Source organism: Esox lucius, chromosome 18 (genome assembly GCF_011004845.1).
Source record: "Esox lucius isolate fEsoLuc1 chromosome 18, fEsoLuc1.pri, whole genome shotgun sequence".
In the NCBI taxonomy this organism is placed as follows: domain Eukaryota; kingdom Metazoa; phylum Chordata; class Actinopteri; order Esociformes; family Esocidae; genus Esox; species Esox lucius.
Window position 1 is genome coordinate 19,082,094 of NC_047586.1, and position 19,718 is coordinate 19,101,811.

At 40.1% G+C, this 19,718-nt stretch overlaps 2 protein-coding genes across 13 annotated transcripts in view; one reads left to right on the forward strand and one right to left on the reverse strand.

Annotated features, from left to right (window-relative positions):
* The window catches only part of cdc42bpab (CDC42 binding protein kinase alpha (DMPK-like) b), a 57,775-nt gene extending 45,204 nt beyond the window's left edge, over positions 1–12,571 (reverse strand). For 4 of the 12 annotated variants that reach the window (XM_029114671.2, XM_029114673.2, XM_029114669.2 and 1 more), the window contains exon 1: positions 11,269–12,569. In XM_029114671.2, the coding sequence (XP_028970504.1) occupies positions 11,269–11,446 (178 nt within the window). In that variant the 5' untranslated portion in view covers positions 11,447–12,569. Of the gene's footprint in view, positions 1–11,268 lie in introns of all 12 variants that reach the window. The other 8 variants (XM_034287896.1, XM_029114670.2, XM_020056196.3 and 5 more) reach the window with 5 other exon arrangements.
* lft1 (lefty1) lies at positions 11,377–18,926 on the forward strand. Its single transcript, XM_010900604.3, has 6 exons — positions 11,377–11,464; positions 12,239–12,360; positions 16,182–17,415; positions 17,622–17,865; positions 17,987–18,226; positions 18,365–18,926. The coding sequence occupies exons 3-6, from the start codon at positions 17,148–17,150 to the stop codon at positions 18,687–18,689; spliced, it is 1,077 nt and encodes a 358-aa protein (XP_010898906.1). The 5' UTR covers positions 11,377–11,464; positions 12,239–12,360; positions 16,182–17,147; the 3' UTR covers positions 18,690–18,926.
* The last annotated feature ends 792 nt before the right edge of the window (positions 18,927–19,718 follow it).

Below are 19,718 nucleotides of genomic sequence, written 5' to 3' on the forward strand. Positions count from 1 at the left end.
TGATGGTGTGACCATTCAAATCCACAGACAGAACACACACGTTTATTGATGGTGTGACCATTCACATCCACAGACAGAACACACATGTTTATTGATGGTGTGACCATTCACATCCACAGACAGAACACACATGTTTATTGATGGTGTGTTCCTAACAAAAGGACCTGACCTGCGACTTTGCTGTGCCTCAGGAGCTAGCTAATATTTACTGTGTATACACAGCACATTGACTGTCACTAGCGATCACAGGGCAGAAAATAGGTTGGTGTATCTTGGGTTAGTGTTGTCACATTGTTTCACTGGTAAATATAGCGTATTACAACAATATAACCAGCTTTTTGCCATTTTATAACCTCTATGTTCAGGGCTATAGTCATAGAGGGAGTTAGAGTTTGCAACGAAGATAAAACGCATTTTAGCATGGACATCACTAGTCCAAGGCTCCTATCACTGAAGTAGTCAACATAACAGCAGGAGAGCAATGAGGAGATAAAATGTGAAGAGCTTGGTTAACATTTCACTCCCACTCTCTATTACTGACAAGTTAACTCCCAGAAATGACATTGTTCACACCTTTAACTGAGAATGCCTTGCTCACAGCTTACTGCTACGTGGGAGCATATGCTTGGAGGCAAAACGGTCTGTGTTAGCGTCAGTGCAGTGGAGCATTCACATTAGGCTACATTCCTACATTAATTGAATAAACCCTCAACTTCATTACCTTGACACCTGAAGTACATTTAGTTGACATCTGAAACAAATACATAGCCTAGCTTGCCTAATGTGTTGATCTATGATGATGTTGTGTTGATGGGAAACAAACTGACAATGGCATAACTAATCACATGATTTTTGTCATGCACGTTAGTACACATTTGGCTCTATTCAGAAATGTCTATGGGTATGAAGAATCTGGAAATATCTCAGGCATCGTGACATCCGTAATTGAGTATAGGCATGAACATTGACTAGGTTATTCCAAAATGTTACATGTTTAGTTTGCCAGCCATTCTGCTGAATTCATTGACTTCCTGCATGACCTAGGTGGGCTTCAGCTTCATCTAAGAGTATATACAGCTCCGGAATAAATTAAGAGACCACTGCACCTTTTTCTTTCCTTTCCAAAAAAGTCGAAAAAGGAAGGTTTTGAGTGAGGAACAGAAGGGTTAAAATTAAGAGACCATTGCAAATTGAACGCTCCTGTTCCCCACTCAAAACTTTCCTTTTCAAATTTTTTGGAAAGGAAATAAAAAGGTGCAGTGGTCTCTTAATGTTTTCTGGAACTGTAGAATTCTCTGATGATTCATCATCATCGCCACCACCAATGAGACATACTTAGCCTACTTAAGAAGGCAATTCTGTTAAGAATAACAACGTTTTTCTAAAATACCTACTATTGCGTAAAGCCACAGAGGATGGGGGTGGAGCTGGAGGCAGCCACCCCCATCCACCCCCATTGGTTAAGAATCACCATCAGGGAAGAGCAGAGGCAGTCCAGCATGGTAACAATTTCATGCAGCTATGTAACTTTTTAACTGTATACTAAATTATGATATTCAAAGTGTGTGCATGCTGGATTGACTAGAAAAACATTACTTCATTTCAAATTATTAAATAGAAATACACAATTTGTAATTTGCTCACTCGTGTTGGACTGTTTTTTTATAAAAGGTTTCAGTTGAAGATTTAACTATTATATCAAAAGTAACCTCTACCAGCTGAATGCAGAAACACCACTGGTTTCACAAGTTTTATGCTCTTCAGAAAATGAGCGTTACAGACATTTACAAGCATAATCTCAACCTTGATGCCTAACAGTATGGCAAATGAAATGACTTCATATGTTTGTCTATAATTGCCCTTGGGGAAGAATATAACCCAGACAGGCGACTTATGAGTATTGAAAGTCTTCACATTAAGGGGAGCTTGAACATAACATGCAAAAGTCTGTGAGTATGTAAGACTCCAGTGATAACATGGCATGCCATTTCAAAAAGCCAAATTGTCCAGTATGGATATCATGTTAAAGCATCTAAAATGGACATGGTAATATTGCATATTTCTTGATTAAAATACCCAATTACACAATTGCAGTCATTTGGCAGATTTTGGGGATATGAGCAGAGGGCATTGTACCTTAGGATTGCATAATCATGCGTAGCATGGATAGTACAGCAAGCCAGGCAATTGTGTTGTTTCTTCCAAAAAAACCAAATTCATTCCACAAATATTATAATATGACATGCTAATCCAATTTCCTGGAAACTGCATGAAGTAATTCCAATCACTCTAAAACCATTCATGCCTTGATAATCTTGCTATCTAAAATAATACATCCAGCCTTATTGAAGTGATTTTCTAGTCTGTAGCCATAAGGAGCATGGATCTATAAAAGGTGTGTGTGTTTTGGGGGCTGTTAAAGGCAAGTCATCCCTAGATAACGAAGAGAAAACAACCAAGCAGCAGATGAAGAGAACGGTCGTACACGTAGTCCTGAGGCCCATCATATAAATAAATCACACACACAGACACACAGGCTTGACATTAACTTTTTGAAGATCCAATTTTTTACTTGACCAATAGCAGAAAATACGTGTCCGAAAGAAAAATCTATTATTTTGATTAACTTGCATGTCTACAATGAAGAGCAATAAATCTCTCCCTCTGTATCAAATCAACACTAGGTAAACTTTTTTTAACCGATTTATTTACGTACGATCAAGGAGGAATATTGTGATTTTAAAGACAAGGCCAACGACCTATAGGGGGTCATTAAATTGCATTGGCACCAAGGCTATCAGCCTTTCTATGTGTTTGTATGTAAAATAACAAATAAAAGCACCAAGGTGTTTCAAACTAATGTTTGGGTCTGGTAAGATTCCTTACCAGTCAAAATAGACAACGCATGAATATGCTGTGCAATACTTCTCCAATAATACATGTATTGCCTGTAAGTAGTAACACAGTACATTGCAAAATGTCCATTAACTTTTGTGACAGAGTCTCTTAAGTGAAATATCAGATGTGACCAAAAAATGTCAGCTGCCACGTTACGGGCAAGAGGGTTGCCATTGTAACGGAGTCAATGCGCTTGCCTCTGTTAAAGTGCCTGTCACTCACTAGGTTAAATCCGACCAGTCTTGCTAGAAGTTGCAGGTTAAAAACCTAACATTGAAATACCACAAAGCTCGGAAATGTCAGAAACTGAGAAACACAGGATTAACTCTAATTTAAGAAAATATACTGAGGCACATGGATTTAACCTATTTCACCTTTCCTCTTTTAGGTAGGCAAGAGCCGACTGGCAGCCAATGAATACAGCTGAATTGAATAAATAATAATTATTATAAATTATTATTATTAATAATAATATTAATAATAATATTAATATTAATATTAATATTAATAATAATAATAATAATAATAATAATAATAAATATAGGCCTAAAATCCATATATTGCAGGTGCACATGTACACTTTAATGAAAATTCAAGTTCGCATGGCAATGTAGGTAGACGCATACGCAAGCTAAACCAAAAAAATACTATGGAGCACTGCAGCGCAATAGAAAGTGGGCAGAGGGCTGGGGGCCCGGTTCAGTCCCTGCCAAACAGTCCTCAGAGGGCCAGGGGCCCAGTTCAGTCCCTGCCTGCTCTCCTATAAGAGGAAAGCAGAGATGAGGTAGTGGTCTATGTATAGTGAAAGCGGCAGAGATGTCCAAACCCGCAGACAATTAAGATGACAATCAGAACGACCACAGGATTTCCCGATGATGTCGTGTCATGGGACGGAAGGTGGCGTCACTGGACCGCTCCTCTAGCCACAGCAGAGCTTCCTGTGACCCCGCTAGGAGGAAGGGGTTAGGGAACACGCCAGCACAACAACAGGATCCACACACACAAAACACACTACAGGGCTACCTCACACAAACCGCATGATGGCATGTAGGAGAGAAAGTAGCATGCAGACAAACAGGTCACGCGGTTAGTCTGCAAAGGATGAGAGATCTGTGTTAGCAGACAGACCTAGCTGGATGAGAACAGGGGAGGTCAGCTGCCACCCCCAGATCAAGTTTGTGAAAGGCAAGCCTTTCGATACATAGTGTCTGTGGCCTGGTCTGATATTGTTCCTATTAGAGCGATGGGTACAGGGCCAGTTTGTCCACTGCTGCACACAGGCGCCAGATCACAGGAGCTCTAACAGTCAAGGACACTCTCCCCTTTTCCAAAGAAACACTAGAGGGTAACAGCAGACCAGCAGAACAACTGCAGGCATTTCAGTTCAGTGTGATATGAGGACGGCGGCAGGTCAGGTATGTACACCTGGCACAGCAACGATGTACAGAGAATGCAATGCATTTGTCTGCATTCCAAAACAATAGTGACTGCTGCCGTTCGGTACTGGATGAATCCATCATATGGGTCGGTGTGTCACATGGGTCAGTGTGTCACAGTCTGGAAAGCTCTGAAATCAAGGGACCTGCAACTGTCCTGTCATTGTTGGACACCTAGGGCAATCATCCTTTCTTTGTGCTCTTATGACTACTTGTGGCGGGTCAGAGACCTGCAAGCTCACTGAGATGGACAGCTGAAAGAGCGTTACAGCCGACCCGACGCATTGGTTCAGCTGACTGGGCAGGTTCAGCTGGGCAAGGTATGTTTTGGAAAACAATGTTACTATCCTGTATGGAGTAGCTGGGATAAGAAAGCTGTGACTATAAAATGACTGGATACAATGAGTATGGGATAAAAAAAAAGGGGGTAAATATACTTAAACTTCAAGTTACAACATTAATATTGCATTATTATATGACATATTTAATCGCTGTTCATTTTGTTGATGCAGTTAACTGCATATCCAGTTCTTCAACTTAAGCACCTTGTATGCAGATAGACGTCATTATAAGTGGTTAAGTAAGGGGTTAATAATCAATATTGGGCGTGTCCTATAAATACTGTAAAAAGATTTATGCTTAACATTTTCCAGAATTATGTTTACTGAGTTGTATTTCTCTGGTGTATAAACATTTGTCCTTTATGGGGAATAACCAAAGTATAGTAAAATTAACTAATAATTTATTATGTCTCCTATTTCCATTTCTGCAGGTGTACAAATTACATATCAATGACATGCACTGTCAACAAAATAATTGAATAATGTTTTTTTAATACAAAATGAGGGATAAATCACATTAGCTTTCGCTAGGTATCTGGCTGGCAACCAGCCTGAAAACAATGAAAGGAAATTGCAGTCCTTTTCATTATTCTGAAGATTGATGTAGATTTACTAACCCATGTGACTACAGTCAAATGTTGTTCCAATGAACTGAAACATAAGGTCATGGAAATAAATATGACAAGCTAGTCAACTAGCCAGCCCTTCTGCCCAAAGCAATAGATACAACGTATCGGAACTGTTGACGAGGTTAGAGTGTTTGCATAACTTTCTAAGGCAGGTTAAAAATAATCTAAAGTGCCAATGATAAGAGAGAAAAGGCCTGCTTAAACATCTGGCGATATAGCCCAAATAATTTATTACAATATATTCACAAAATAATCTCATGCAAGAACAACAATATACTCCAAAAATTGGCTTGAGATTCTGATAGAGTATGACAATTTTATAGATAACATTTATAGTCGGTGGGAAAAAAAATATTCCTCTGAGATGTTTTGCATTTTTGCATACTTCTGGCACTGACAGTCATCAGATCTTCAGACAAAACTAATATTAGATAAAACAACTGCTTTGGTAGACATTCTTGTACAAGGCATGCAAATTGCACCCTTCTCCCAACCAAACTACGTTGCGTGTTAAAACTTTTACATTTTACAGTGGATGTTTATTGTCCACAGCACAAAGGTACCGGTGTTATGATCATCAGGTTAAATCCACTAATAGATATGCCACACCTGTCAAGTGGATGGAATCCTTGTATTTGTTTTAATTGTAAGGATGATAAAAACTTCCATAACAATTGACTCCCTCCCATTCTACTCTTTTATGGACTGTAGCCAGTCAATTGAGAGGTTGATAGTGGTACAGTGTGTTCCAGCCAATGCCCGGCAGCTACAGAGACCGGCGCTGTGTTGTACAGTAGAGAAGCGACTCAGCAGTACTGTATGGGACAGGGAACACCACTGGGCCGGGTGGCTGCTACAGCACTGTCACACCGACCGGACAACGTACATCAACACATGGCCGGAGAGATGGAGGGAACGTGGCCGGGTGGAGATGGATGGAGGAACGGAAGGAAAAAGGGAAGTGGCAAGAGGGGCATAGGGGGAGGCGGAGATGTAGAGGCTGCAAGAGTGTGCAAGATAGACAAATAAAGACAGAAACCAAGGGGTGGAAAAAGAGGGGAGGAGGGGGACAAAGAGCTAGCCCCTAAACAGCTGCTGTATTCTCAACATTGCATCTCCGCTCCAAATGCCAGAGCCGAGCTGTGAAGGGCTGGGGCCCGGCTGAGTCAGCGCTTTCACACACAGCTGAGCCTCCACAAAATGCAGGGATGCGCTTGCTACGGCACGCACACAGGGTCACAAAGTATGCACTCGTTCACTAGGTACCGCAGGCCTTCGCTGGCCTACCCGTGCCCCATATTGAACCCATCAGCACACCAACCAACACCTCTGACGTTACACACCTCAACACAAATCATATAGCTGTGTATTGCCACCTGATAGAATCATTTGGGGGATTTCGAATGTGGAAAGGTTTCTTTTATTGGTGCCGTTTGTGTTGAAAATGGGAACGCATGCATGCCTGAATATATTTAAAGGGCTCCCAGGACACCCAGAAAAACTCACAAAACTACACAGGCCACAAGCAACAAAATCCAGAGCAAGAAAACAAATGTATTCTAATCCAGCTGGTCAAAACCCATGTGGAAGAACCATCCCGTAACAAAGTGGACCCAGAAGTAATGAGACACTGGTACTTCTGCACATTACTGATGAGCTATTGTCGGAATTCACAGTCCTTCCAAGGAGTGTTCACCTAGGATCAGAATATAAGCGGGTTCCTCTAGATCTAAAAATCTAAGCATATTAGATCAGCACCGCTACTCTTAGAGGCTAGACCAGTATAAAGACCAATAGCTTTCATCCCACAAGAAGGGTAAATCCAGCCATTGGATCCAACATAATCCCTGACCCGAGATAACAGAACAAATATTTGATTAATAATGTGTTTTGGGTAGCTTTTCAAATCAGTTCCAGTGTCTAGCACGGAATGTCTATTTACTTCCTGAATAGTGAATGGAAATGGAATTGACTCCAACTCTGCTTAACAGACTGTGAGTGGCCCTCTGGATAGTCTTCTCAGCTACCACACAAACCCTAGCCCAGCGGGCCTAACTGAGGAGGGGGAAAAGACAGAACATTTATTTGCCAGTTGGATCAGCACCAATTTCAGTCAAAACAGCTGAACTAGTGGGCCTTGAATAAATGCATCCTTTCACAAGGGAGAGATAATTGGAGAAAACAATGTGGCTCTGTGTCATTGGTCTAGACTTGGCTGGCCAAAGGGAGGGGAGGAAGGGAAGAGCAGCTAATTGTTTTGACTCGTTTCATCTAGGCATGCACCTTGTTCAGTGTGCACGTTTTTGCAGGTTCATGGTCACACCAAAAGCTTCTGTAAGTACTTCCTGGGCTTCTGGCTCAACGGTCAACAAAGGAGAGGGGTCACCGAGGGAGAAAGCAGAAAGACATTTTCCACCCTTCTGGTCCTCACAGTCTGCAAATAAATAGTGGTAACCTCAGGGAGACAGCGCTGAGAAAACCCGAGCCAGCCATTCATTCATTCATGCGTTAGAGCTTGTGAGATATTTTGCAGAGGAAATCTTGCTTTGTTTATTAAAATCTAAAATGCTTCTTGTTGGTATGTTTCATACTCATTAAGCAGATTTTGCAAACACATTTTGCCTTGTCTAACACACACAAAAAAATGATAGCTCAATCGAGTTCTCCATTGACCGTGATTTATTTCGCCTAGACTAGGCTTAGTCTGTGTACACGAAACCAGCCCATTATGTGCTTAAGTTGCACTTCGACACTCGGACATTTTTGGTTTCATCTTTAAACCAATGTAAACCCTTAAATTCATAAACAGGTGCTACATCAGCAATGTGCCCTAAAGGAGACTGTGTCCTGACTGATATGAACATTCCTCCAGTGAAGTTTCACTGGTTTGTCAGGTAGCAAATTAAAATGCAATGGAATGGAATGGAATACATCTGATGGCCATGCATCTTCTTTGCAAGAAATACATGCTCTTTGAAATACATGCTCTTTCATTGAATAGTAATTTACTTTCTCATGGCTGCTAGCCAAATAACATTATACTTTTGTTGTCATCTGAGGAAATCATAGCTATTTTCTGCATAATGCTTAGGATTAATTTTCCTTTCAACATACAATATAGATTTAAAACAGACATTTTTGACAGTCTGCATTTGGACAAAACACATTGCTGAAACCTAATAGACCCCTGGTGCTATTTGAGGTATGGAGCTGGTCTGCTGTGTTTAGAACCCATCAACTGCCTGATTTGAAGAGAAAGTTACAGGGAAGTCAACATGGGAGGCCAGACACGACACGTGGACCCAGTTCAGATGCCACAGAACTCTCTGATTGTCAACTCTCCCAAGACAATGGTTAAGGCACCTTTCCCAACAAAGCGGGACACCCTTACCACTGCCAACGATCAGCCACTTTCTCGTATGACATCAGTTGTGTTTCAAAAGGCACACTTGCGTTCTCCTGTTCTTCTGCAGGTGAACTTCAAAGATCACCAGACAGCAGATACTGTCCAGCACCCGGGAGTGTAAAGCCCTCAGAATCTGTTACATTTGAGACGTACTCGTGGACAGGAAGTGACAACGTCAGCACAGCTGGGTGCAGCTGGCGTTGTTATTGACAGACAGTTTCAGGACGGTCATGGTTTTTGCACTAGCTTTCCACTCTGGGAAATTAAAAGGCGTAGAGACGATTCAACGTCAACAATGAAATCCAGGCCTGTTTAATTTGCGCTGGGTACTGTGTCGTGTGCTCTGCTACAACAACTGACACAAATATCCAACGATATTCTTTTCAGTAAGGTGTGTAGATATCACAGTGAATATTGGGAACAGTATTCCTGGTAGTTAATAGTATGCGCTGATGTGTACTCTTTTCCAAACCTCTTAAGTACACAACAAAATGTCGGTACATACCTGCCTCTAACCATTTATACATTTTGAATTCCTCTGAAAAAATAACTGTTGACTTCCAAACCGGCCATACGCTCTAGATATAAACACAGCCATTGTGACCAAGGAGCCAGACCCGGTGTTTCCTGTGAGCTACCCCTGAGGAATCTCCACACAGGAAACAGTAGAATACCCAGCACATTGACAAGGAAGTTTTGACCCCTGGCATCACATTCATCAGCACCCACAGAACCTTCTAGCTTCGACAATGCCCATCTGCACCTGGCATGGGTAGGGTGTGTGTGTGTGTGTGTGTGTGTGTGTTAGTGCATGGGTGTAAGCAAGATATCCTCACAACCAATGTTAAAGAGAGGCGGAACCATTAGACAGAGGTCCAGTATGGAGGACCGGCGCGCTATGCCAGAGCTAAAACAGTTAAACACCACTGAGTTGATTCAAAAAGATTTATGTTTTCACTGATGTGTGAGTGATATCAGGACAACCTCGGAAGCCCTGTTAAGTTATCCTTCTGTAAGTACATTGAAATAGTTAGGCCTAGAACATCTTTATTATTGTACAGTATATAGTGTTAAGTTTCATTATTCAACAGCATAGTTACAGGTCTAGAACCTTTTCTTATTCTACAGTACAGTGATGTAACATTCATTGTGTAATGTAAGTTAATGCATCTTTCCAATTCTCTGCTAACTGAGCATGTAGACCCTCTTCCAGGTGGTGAGTGTTATAAAGATAATAATACAAGGATATGGTGAACAAGGCCTGGTCCATTCAATTATGGCTGCAGGTTATACAGGGGTCTCCGTTTCAACCAAAATGAGGTCACCAAACAACTAAGTAATGAAAAGCAAACCATATACAAATGTTTGTCTACTGTTGTGTGCAGAGACATAAAGAGGATATCAGTGGTGACAAATGGGCGGAAGTCAACTAGACTTGGCCTATCATTTAAAACCGTACTTGTGTTATGTTTTTATAAAGGCTAGGGCAACGTATTATTGAGGTTGTACTGTAAGTTTGTAGACTTAGGTTTTGCGCATGTTTTGAAAACAATAAAGTTGGTAAAGTTTTTGCTTTGTAAAGTTGAGTATCTCATCCATCTATTGGCAATGTCGTTTCATGTGTTACACCCAGTGTCATTAATAATTGAAAAACCTGTAATTTCATGTCCTTGAACATTGTAGTCCACGCTGAAGTGAAAAAAGGACACCAAGAGTTGATAGAGGCTTTGTTAGTAGATTACCTTTACTTACAAAACAGTACCATCCCTAATCCTAAATGACCCAGAAAATGTTTTGATAGTGTTCATATGGTGCTTGTAAAGATATATAAAAACACTCCACTGTTTCCACTTACTGTCATTGAAATACCTGAGTCGTGAATAAAGACAATCGTTCCATAAGAACCTAATTGCAGTAACATTTGAGTGTTCCCACCTAGTTAGCAATCGCCCCTGGCTTCTGGTTCGATCCTTATGTCAACACGGGGGAAATGTCAAAATTTAATCACACTTGGCACTTTGTCATCTCGGCAAGGCATGCCCCAGCAACAGAGTTATCACGGGGCAAGTGAGATAAAAGGTGAGCCGTTCGCATTCCACATTCGTGCTTGAACCAAACCACCGCTGTCGTCACACACACACACAGTTCGCGTTTTCAACAAATGATTGAGTTGTTTGTGTTTTTTTTCACTGACTTCGGGAGTGGGGAGAGGTTAGAAAATTGCAAACGTTCCATGACATTTGGGGCTCGCGCTAGGCCTCTGCCTACTACTACCACCACCACCACGTCAACAACAATTGGCAATACTGTTACTATTCTTGTTATTTTGCAATATCCATTTACTATGCGAAACAAATTAAGATAGAAAGTACCTAAAATAGTTAAATGCTCCACTGCAAAACCACAATGTCCTTATAAGTAGTTTCTAGTTCAAAAATGAAGTGGTGGCCTAGACTAGGACTATTTCTATTCCTCTGTGGGCCTAGTGCTAAGGTATCCTACTATAAATGGAATGTGGTGAGAAGTAAATCTTACAGTATAAAAATGGGGAAACTTACCCCAATCCAGAAACTCTAAAATGTTTTTCTCTCTTCTGAGGGGTGAGTTGTTGCATTCATCATAAAGACAGACAAGGATATCCAAGAGCGTTTCCACACTGAGGCATTGGCCATTTGACTGAGCTGGGCCGTCCAGAATCAGCTTTTCCAGTTTCTTCAAACGGACTTCTCCCGACATGATTCCAACTGAAATCAGGTGATGTTAGTAGAGGAAATTATAGAAACTCACTTAAATGGTTAAGCCTTCGCTATATTCTTCTTCAGGCGGCCACGGACGACCAGAAGTTAGCCTTAGCTTGTCTCACCTTGTAGCAAAATGAAAAAAAAACTTTGAAGCTTTGTGAGGCAAGGAAGCTATAACGAGCTAAAATAAACATAGGTCTATCATGATGATCCACCTCTCGAAAAGGTATCGATAGAGTATCTCGGAGGTGTGAGAGACATGTAATATTTCCTCATTTTATTGAACCTATTCCCCCAAGATGCATAAAGGAGAACTCCCAATTACCAGACCCTGCCCTGGCCGGCAGATTTTGACGTAGCCCAATGAAAGCTGCTGGTGGTATTTCCTTTCGTATTTTTGTCTTCTTCTGGCAAACAAAACACTCCCAATAAAAGATTCCCGTGACAATGCAGTTATAGCAATACCCTGAGTTGTTGGTATCTGTGGTTATCCATTATTCTGCAGCAACAAAAAAATGCATCAGCACTAGATCTGCAATGCTACAAAGCCCCAATGCCCCTCCTCTGTTGAGTCTGAGAATGGAAGGGCGAAAGGCTTAGCTAGCAAGCTAGCTAGTTCTTTCCTCTAATTAAAATGTTACTAAAATCATCTGCCTGGCCCTCTTCACAGGTTAAAACGATGGTTCGAGTTTGTGTCCATGGCCGTGTCCGTCGAAAATGCGCTTTCTCTGACGGGTTAACCCTTTCCCGTCATGAAAATACTGTATTCTTGCTCATACCAATCCAGGACACTGCCTTCCCCCCTTGCCTCCCCTGGTCGCTTGCCGTCTCGAGCTACAGCTTGCTGCTGCAGGCAAAATCCCAGCTCATCATGGCGACCGTCACACTGCCGTCAGAGCATCTGCTGTGGTGAGGGTGCGAGGGTAGACTGAAAGAATAGTCAATATTTTGAAATGTGAATGGAAACTGTGGCAGTCGGTTTGGAATGTAATGACTCATTTAACAATGAAATCCTGGCCCTTTAATTGCCCCTCAAATGTTTTAGCTGCACATTGTTTAGCTAGCAATTACTGAATTATTGTTCTCATAGTCTACACCCAGGATGCAAGAAATTAGTATTGTTAATGTTTTCATTTATTAATTAACCTTACTACATTTAGGTCTAATATATAAAGTATTGACCTTTATTGACTAACTATAGGCTAATAATACGTAGGATATAATACCCACGTTCATGAGCTATCAGTGTTATTTGAAGTTATACTTGGGAAATCTCACGATATAATTATCCATTATATTGGAATTAGTGGGAAATAAATGTTTTACCACTGATTGTTTATCATTTCAGCCAAAGGATAACAACTAATCTGTTTTTCACGGTAACATCCTCATCATAATGGAGATTGTATATAGTCAGAACATACTGCAATTTTTAAGAAATCTAACTAAATAATGTATTTTAAGAAGCCATGCATTTTACATAAATAGTTTTAACAAAGTGCTTATACAGGTACCAGCCTACAAACCAAAAGAGCAAGTAATGCAGACTTGAAAGCCCACTTTAGTGTAAGCAATGATAGCAAACATATCAAGTTAGAATAAGTATTTTTGTTGAATTAGTTCCAACTTAAAAACAAAAGCACTTGAACATATGCCAGACTGAAAACTTTCCAGTTCCCTATTTCCCATGAGCATGTGAAGCCAGCATGTCTCCACGATCTTTTTAACCAGACTAGCAATCAACGTTGGTCAATCAATTCTTGCATAATATTATAGGAAGTTAAAGTAGGCCTTTTGACGACATAATGTTGTTAACTTTTTTTATGAAATACATTTTAATTTCAAAGATAATTGTTTAAACATGTTTAGAAATGGAAAGTTTGCGAGTTTTCCCGGAAACTATACAATTTTATTTAGTTTGAAAATAGTCCACCACCCAATTTTTTTTAAATTACAATATGGAATGGCACAGGGCAAAAAAGTGCCAGCATTGGCTGTAGTGACCAACTTGGAACAACAGCGCTCTCTGGCGAACCTTCGCAGCTTATTGTGTACATTTATTGAACTGAGGGTGGGTGGGGTTGGTTGCTTTTCATTGGCTTACCGGTATTTGGCTAAGACTTCTTGATTCAAGAATTCATTAATTTTACTTACTGCTTTTGTTTTATGAATTGATACGAGTTGCATTTTAGTACAGACAAAGAATGGTACATGACAAAAATTATCTACAAGGTCATTAAATATTTAAGTAGAATAATTTATATTGCGTTTATCAACAATTTGTAATTCAAAATGCCAAAAGGAATATCCTTCTTCAAGCGAGCAGATATAGAATGCAGATACGTAACATTGTAGCTTTGCAGAGGATAATGGATATAATTACTCTCTATTAGCGAACGAACAGCAATAAATCACTGAGGTAGGTCTATTAGTTAGAAGACGCTGTTAAATTTAAAAAAAGATTTAACAAACATTATTTGGCTTTAGCCTGGGCTATAAAAGTGCCTATAGGGACTGAACCATAACTGGATTGTTGTGTCCCTGCACACGTTAGTGCTAAACCGGCTGGTCTAGTGCACCACAGACTTGCTCTATGATAATTGGCCCACATTGGTCACTTGAACCCTTGCCAATTGGAACAATTCAGGTGCAAAGCATTGTATTTCTTTAAATATTAGATGTTGAAACAAGGCAAGGTACAGCAGGATCTAGCATAATCAGGAAGTGACAACAAAGTAATGTAATGTCATGTAAATAATTAGGGCTACAACTTCAATATTGACCTTTAAACACAGCTTGCTTCTCTCGTTTGAGATGCTGGTATAGACCTATAGCCTGCTTACTTCTTGCTGAAGTAAAATCCATGGAAATGTACAGTGGACCAATGCTTTACATTTTTTAATGTTCTTTTAAGCTCTTTCCCTATAGATATGTTTTTTTACAGAAGATAGCCTATGTTAGATTTAACAATCATGTTTATCATTACTTTATTTCGTATTGGGCATAAGCTAGGGAATTTGTCTGCATTTCTATAGACAGGTCAATTCTGTTCTTTGACTTAACTGGCACAGTGTTTGGTCAAAAGAGATTAATTGGGGAATAGATCAGAATTTGTCTGCCTGTATAAACACAGCCTTTATGTTTCACAAATGGAAGTGGATCAGATAAAATGGACATCTTTTCTGATGCAGATGTGAGATGTTAATTAACACTACTGTTGTTGATTGAGAGAGCTGGCAGGCCTTTGATTGAATAGGAATGGCACATTGCTAGAATCAGATGTATCTCTGCTTTGAACCAAGGACCTGTCTTGGCTTTGATTGGGAAGGGAAGCAGGAAAGACTGCCAAATATCACACAAGAGGAACCTTAATTTAACAAATTAGTGGTCAAAATGAGAGAAAGATTTGTGTTTTGTGCTTTCATCCAGAAACTGAACCAGTGTATCTGCTTAACTCTTATCTCCACTCTAGTGTTTCGTGTAAACTTATTGCACATTACAACTTTACATTACAAATGATTATGTCAGTGAAAAGATAGGTTCAGTGATGTGGTTATGACCGTAGTTGGCTACATAAATGTAAATCTCTAGTACTATAAATTGTAAATCAGTAGTGTCTTGAAATTAAAATGATAATGTGCTGGATTTGTATTATAAAATATAGAAAATTACCTATTTTCATTATATTTTATTAACATTTTGGTGTTTTTTTCTATATTCAGAGCATAAAACAACATTTATTAAGCAATTTTATCCCAAAGGTTTTCCATAGCAATACACTTTGATTATTTAAGCTTATGTTGCTGAGCAACATTCTTCATTTTTTAAATATTCTTTAAAAATAAAGAATGTTTTATTAATGTTGATATTAAATTATATCTTTAGGGGCTTAGCCATTATTGAAGAAGTGGATAACAGATAATCAATAAATCTTTCTAAAAATATGGAAAATATAAACAAAACATTTAAATTAAATCAATGTTGATGTCCAACATGCATCTGACAGAGTTAATATTTGGTGGAATTAACTAAAATGTTCTAGTGATGTAAAAAGTTGCAATATTTAAATTTTAATGATAATTTCTTGAAATGATTTATGTCTCAAAAACCCAGTTAAAACATTTTTTTTTTTTTCCTATCTTATATCTTACTATTATTATTAATTATTATATAATTTTGTATCTAACATAAGTAATGAATAGTCTCGTGCACTCATACCATGAGGACATGAAGTATTAGACATTATTCAGTTGTAGATGTGTCTGTATATAGAAATGCATCTTAGGAGTTCTCTTTAATAAATAAAATAAATGTTGAACAAAATTGTAATAGCGAAGAAATACGTTAGCTCCAGAACTGAGTATAAAGTGTGGCCTTCAGATGTGGCTACCAACGGTTCCCTGACAGTCATCTGTCATTTGCTCTTCCTGTGTCCTCCTTTAGTTTGTCTGACATCTCAGAGCAAATAAGACCCAATACACAAACACAGTCAGGGCCTATTCTGGGGCCACCAGCCTCTCTTCTAATGTTTGTATGACAAAAAAGGCAAGGCAAATCCTGCAATGGAATCAGATAATCACCAACATGTGAAGAGCCTCCCAATCCACATTCTCACCCTGGCCCTCGGATTACCTGTCTGTTTGGCTAATAATTTTAATCTGTCCGAGGGGCAGAAGGGGTGATGGGTTTGGAATAAACATCTAATCTCCTTCTTGCCCCCTCCTCCCCAGAGCACCCACACCAGTGATGGGCCATACGTGAGAGACCCTGATCAACTAAAATGGCTCCCAGACAGACAGAAATAAGCACACTGTTGCCAGACTGGGCTTGCTTTTACATTGTCTGGTGGAATGTACACATTAGGGTGTGTAGACAACGGTTCTACTGAGAGGGTGCAGCCCAGGTTCACAGGGTCAGGGGCTGTCTGGAAACACGTGCAGATGTAGACAACACAAGGGAGAAAAGTAAATCCAAATGCCTCTGGTGTAGAGAAATATATATGTATATACATGTATGTATATTATAGAAATAAATATATACTACCATGTATATATGGTAGTATGGAAAAGTAATATTGAGCCTCACATTTGTATTGACCAACATTTTTCCATATTTTGTACTTTTTGGAAGCACAGGAACAGAATGCTTAATCATCTCCTCATGCAAATTCATATGACTTGGAGTCTACATGCATGGTTCTGGGTCAATTCGATATTATCTAATAATGTTATCCTACCGCCTTCAGAATAGTTGTACAAGATAGGGAGGTATTTTAGTGTAAACATATGCAAAATGAATCACTAGCATCACTAGACTTCACATTATTATGGAGAATTGTACTAAAGCGTTTTAGAAAATTGTAGGTTATACATTACATAAAATCGCTATATGATTCCACAGAAATTGTTTTAAATGACCCCACACATGAAACGGGCACGAAACATAATTTGGGGAGATGGTTGCGTTTGAAGTATGGCACTTCTGATACCGTGACCAGGACTTGGTTTATAATGTCACACCTTTGTTGAGATAGCCTATCGGTCCTCCAACCCCCTCCTCAAAGTGCAAACGACTGAATGGGAGAGCCCAGGGCTTATAAGGGCTGTCCCGTTGTCAGACTGCCACTGTATTTTTCTGAACTACATCGCTACTGAAGGCTACTCTCTTCTGGACGCCGCACAATTGGAAGATTTACGATGGATTTTCTCCGTGCTTGTGTTTTGTGCGCGGTTGCTTTGTTCGCCGTATCCGAGGCGTTTACGCACAACGACATGAAGGATGCCATGCTTCAAAAACTTGGGCTAAATGAAGTTCCGAAAATTCACAAAAGGGATTTGGAGAATCTTGTCATCCCGACGCATATGAAGAATAAGTATCTATCAATGCTGAAGCTGCACCATAACAGGCGGCGAAGGTCTCTGCCAAGCTTGGCGGGGATCCTACGGGGGATTCCAGGAAATGCGGGTAAGATAATTGTTCATTTTCCAAAAATCTGTATTACATGTATCAAGGCTTATTTGTTATAAACAAATTATGCATTCTAATAACATTCTAAAAGGGAATAAACAAACTTTGCAATCTAAAATATAATGGCTTTTTATGCACGTGTCCATTGGTATTACTCCAGAGTTTATGTTTAATAGGCTACATTCTCGTTTCTGTTTCATTAGACATTTCTGGTGAGTTTGTGTACTCAGACACTACTCGGCAACGGATGGTCTTCGACATGGATACCCGCATCCCCGACAACAGCGAGGTGACCATGGCAGAACTTAAACTATACAAGAAAGCCCCTTACAAACGTTCCATGCCTGATAGGAAGAACCACCGGCTGGTTTCTAACGCAAGAGTTTCCATATATTGGGTGGAGATGCTGGAGAATGGCTCCAACAGAACATTTTTGGTGGACTCAAGGTAAGATTTTACACAAAGCCATGTCATGTCCATATAGTTTCCGTTAGGCATGTGTTGTTCTTTGTTCTTATAATTTCGAACCTATGTGCAAAGTTTTTAATCAACCATTTATTTCCTGAAGGTTGATCCCCATACATGAAACCGGTTGGAAAAGCTTTGATGTCACCCAGGCTGTTCACTATTGGTCTAAGTCGCAGCAAAAAACACCTATGCACCTGGAGGTGTGGATCGAGGGCGAGAGACCTGGCAGCTACGCGGCAGACATGGCCAAGAGTGTTCACTTTACCACCCAGGACCAATTGCATAACACCTTGGGAAAACCTGAGCTTATCCTCTACACACTCAACCTTGAAGAGTTTGGGTAAGGCGCGCTTTGATATGCAGCTTGCGAATTATGTGCGTGTTGTCACCTTTCGGGTAACAACTGTCTATTATAATCAGGATGCGCATCAATTAGTAAAAGATAACTAACGAGTCCCTATTCATTTTTTCCGAGTAGGTCTCGAGGCGACTGTGAAAACAATCCAGATAAGGACACGTGTTGCAGAGAGAAATACTTCATCAATTTCCGCGCACTCACATGGACCCAGTACTGGATCATCGAACCCGCAGGTTACCAGGCCTACAGATGCGCAGGGGGGTGCAAGCAGCCCAAGCGCAACTACGGGTACGGCGAGAGGAAGTGTACAATCGCAGAGAGTGCCCCGCTGCCCATGATGTACTTAGTCAAAAAAGGCGACTACACTGAGATAGAAGTGGCTGAGTTTCCCAACATGATCGTGGAGTCGTGTGCCTGCACTATGGACAACATATCCATAGTTTGAAGTCAATCGTTGGGGACTTGGCAGAGCATCTCCACCTTGACTTACAGTACTTTTGTATTTAAAATTTGAATTCTCAGGGTGAGTTGTAGTGTATGAGGGACAATGGCATATCTCTTGAGAAACTTTATTCAAGCACTTTATATTTTGTAAATAATTCATCATGTTGCTTTTGTACGAGTTGTATACTGTATGCAACTAAGAAACTGTCTGATTTGGTCTCAGATGTTATATTTTCAACCTGTAAATACTATGGATTTCTTGATTAAATATAAAATATTTTGTTCCATTAGGAATTCTTGTGTTTTTCTCCACTAGCAAGATTGGGAAATTCAGCCAATGAAAGGCTAGCAATTAAGACATCCTTAATCCTGCAGCTAAGACAATACATAATCACCCTTACTAAGCACATGTTTAGTTGGTAATGATGAGTCAATAACAGATATTTACCTAATGACTTACAACTTGTTTCAGTGAAAGAGCATTAGACATGGACTGTCATGGTTAAACAAGGTTTGTTAAGCACCATTTACATCAGCTTCCTGACTAAGTGTGCAAGTTGTTTGCTTCCATTAGGATGAGCCAGTGGCCACATAGGGAGCAGACACCTTCACACAAACCCAGAGTGCATATTCACATCTCCATATTCACATCTCCATATGCACATCTCCATGTTTACATCTGGCTTAGCAGATCAGTAGGCCGGCCACACAGTCAGGGGGTTCTGCAGACAGAATCAAGGGTCGGGGGTGGTCTTGTCATTTTAATGGGGTACACAAGCTTTAGAGGTGAGGGCAGTCTGGGTACATATTGCAAAGTCACTGCCAGCAACAGACCCTGGCACCATGTTGTGAGCTCTTGTTGAAAGTATAGCCTGTGTCCACAGGGTGCTCATGTTACCTTTCAGTGTCAATATTCTGCTAAGTTTCCTCCTACATCACTTTAGATACATTGCCTTTGGAAACTATTCAAATGTTATAGACTTCATTTATTTAAGTACAGTATATACTTTTTGCCATCAATCTACACAGA

Excerpts from the sequence above, each read along its gene's own strand:
- lft1 (XM_010900604.3), top strand. The coding sequence starts at position 17,148 with ATGGATTTTCTCCGTGCTTGTGTTTTGTGCGCGGTTGCTTTGTTCGCC. Across the intron at positions 17,416-17,621 it reads GGGGATTCCAGGAAATGCGG|ACATTTCTGGTGAGTTTGTG; the intron begins GTAAGATAATTG and ends CTGTTTCATTAG. Across the intron at positions 17,866-17,986 it reads ACATTTTTGGTGGACTCAAG|GTTGATCCCCATACATGAAA; the intron begins GTAAGATTTTAC and ends TATTTCCTGAAG.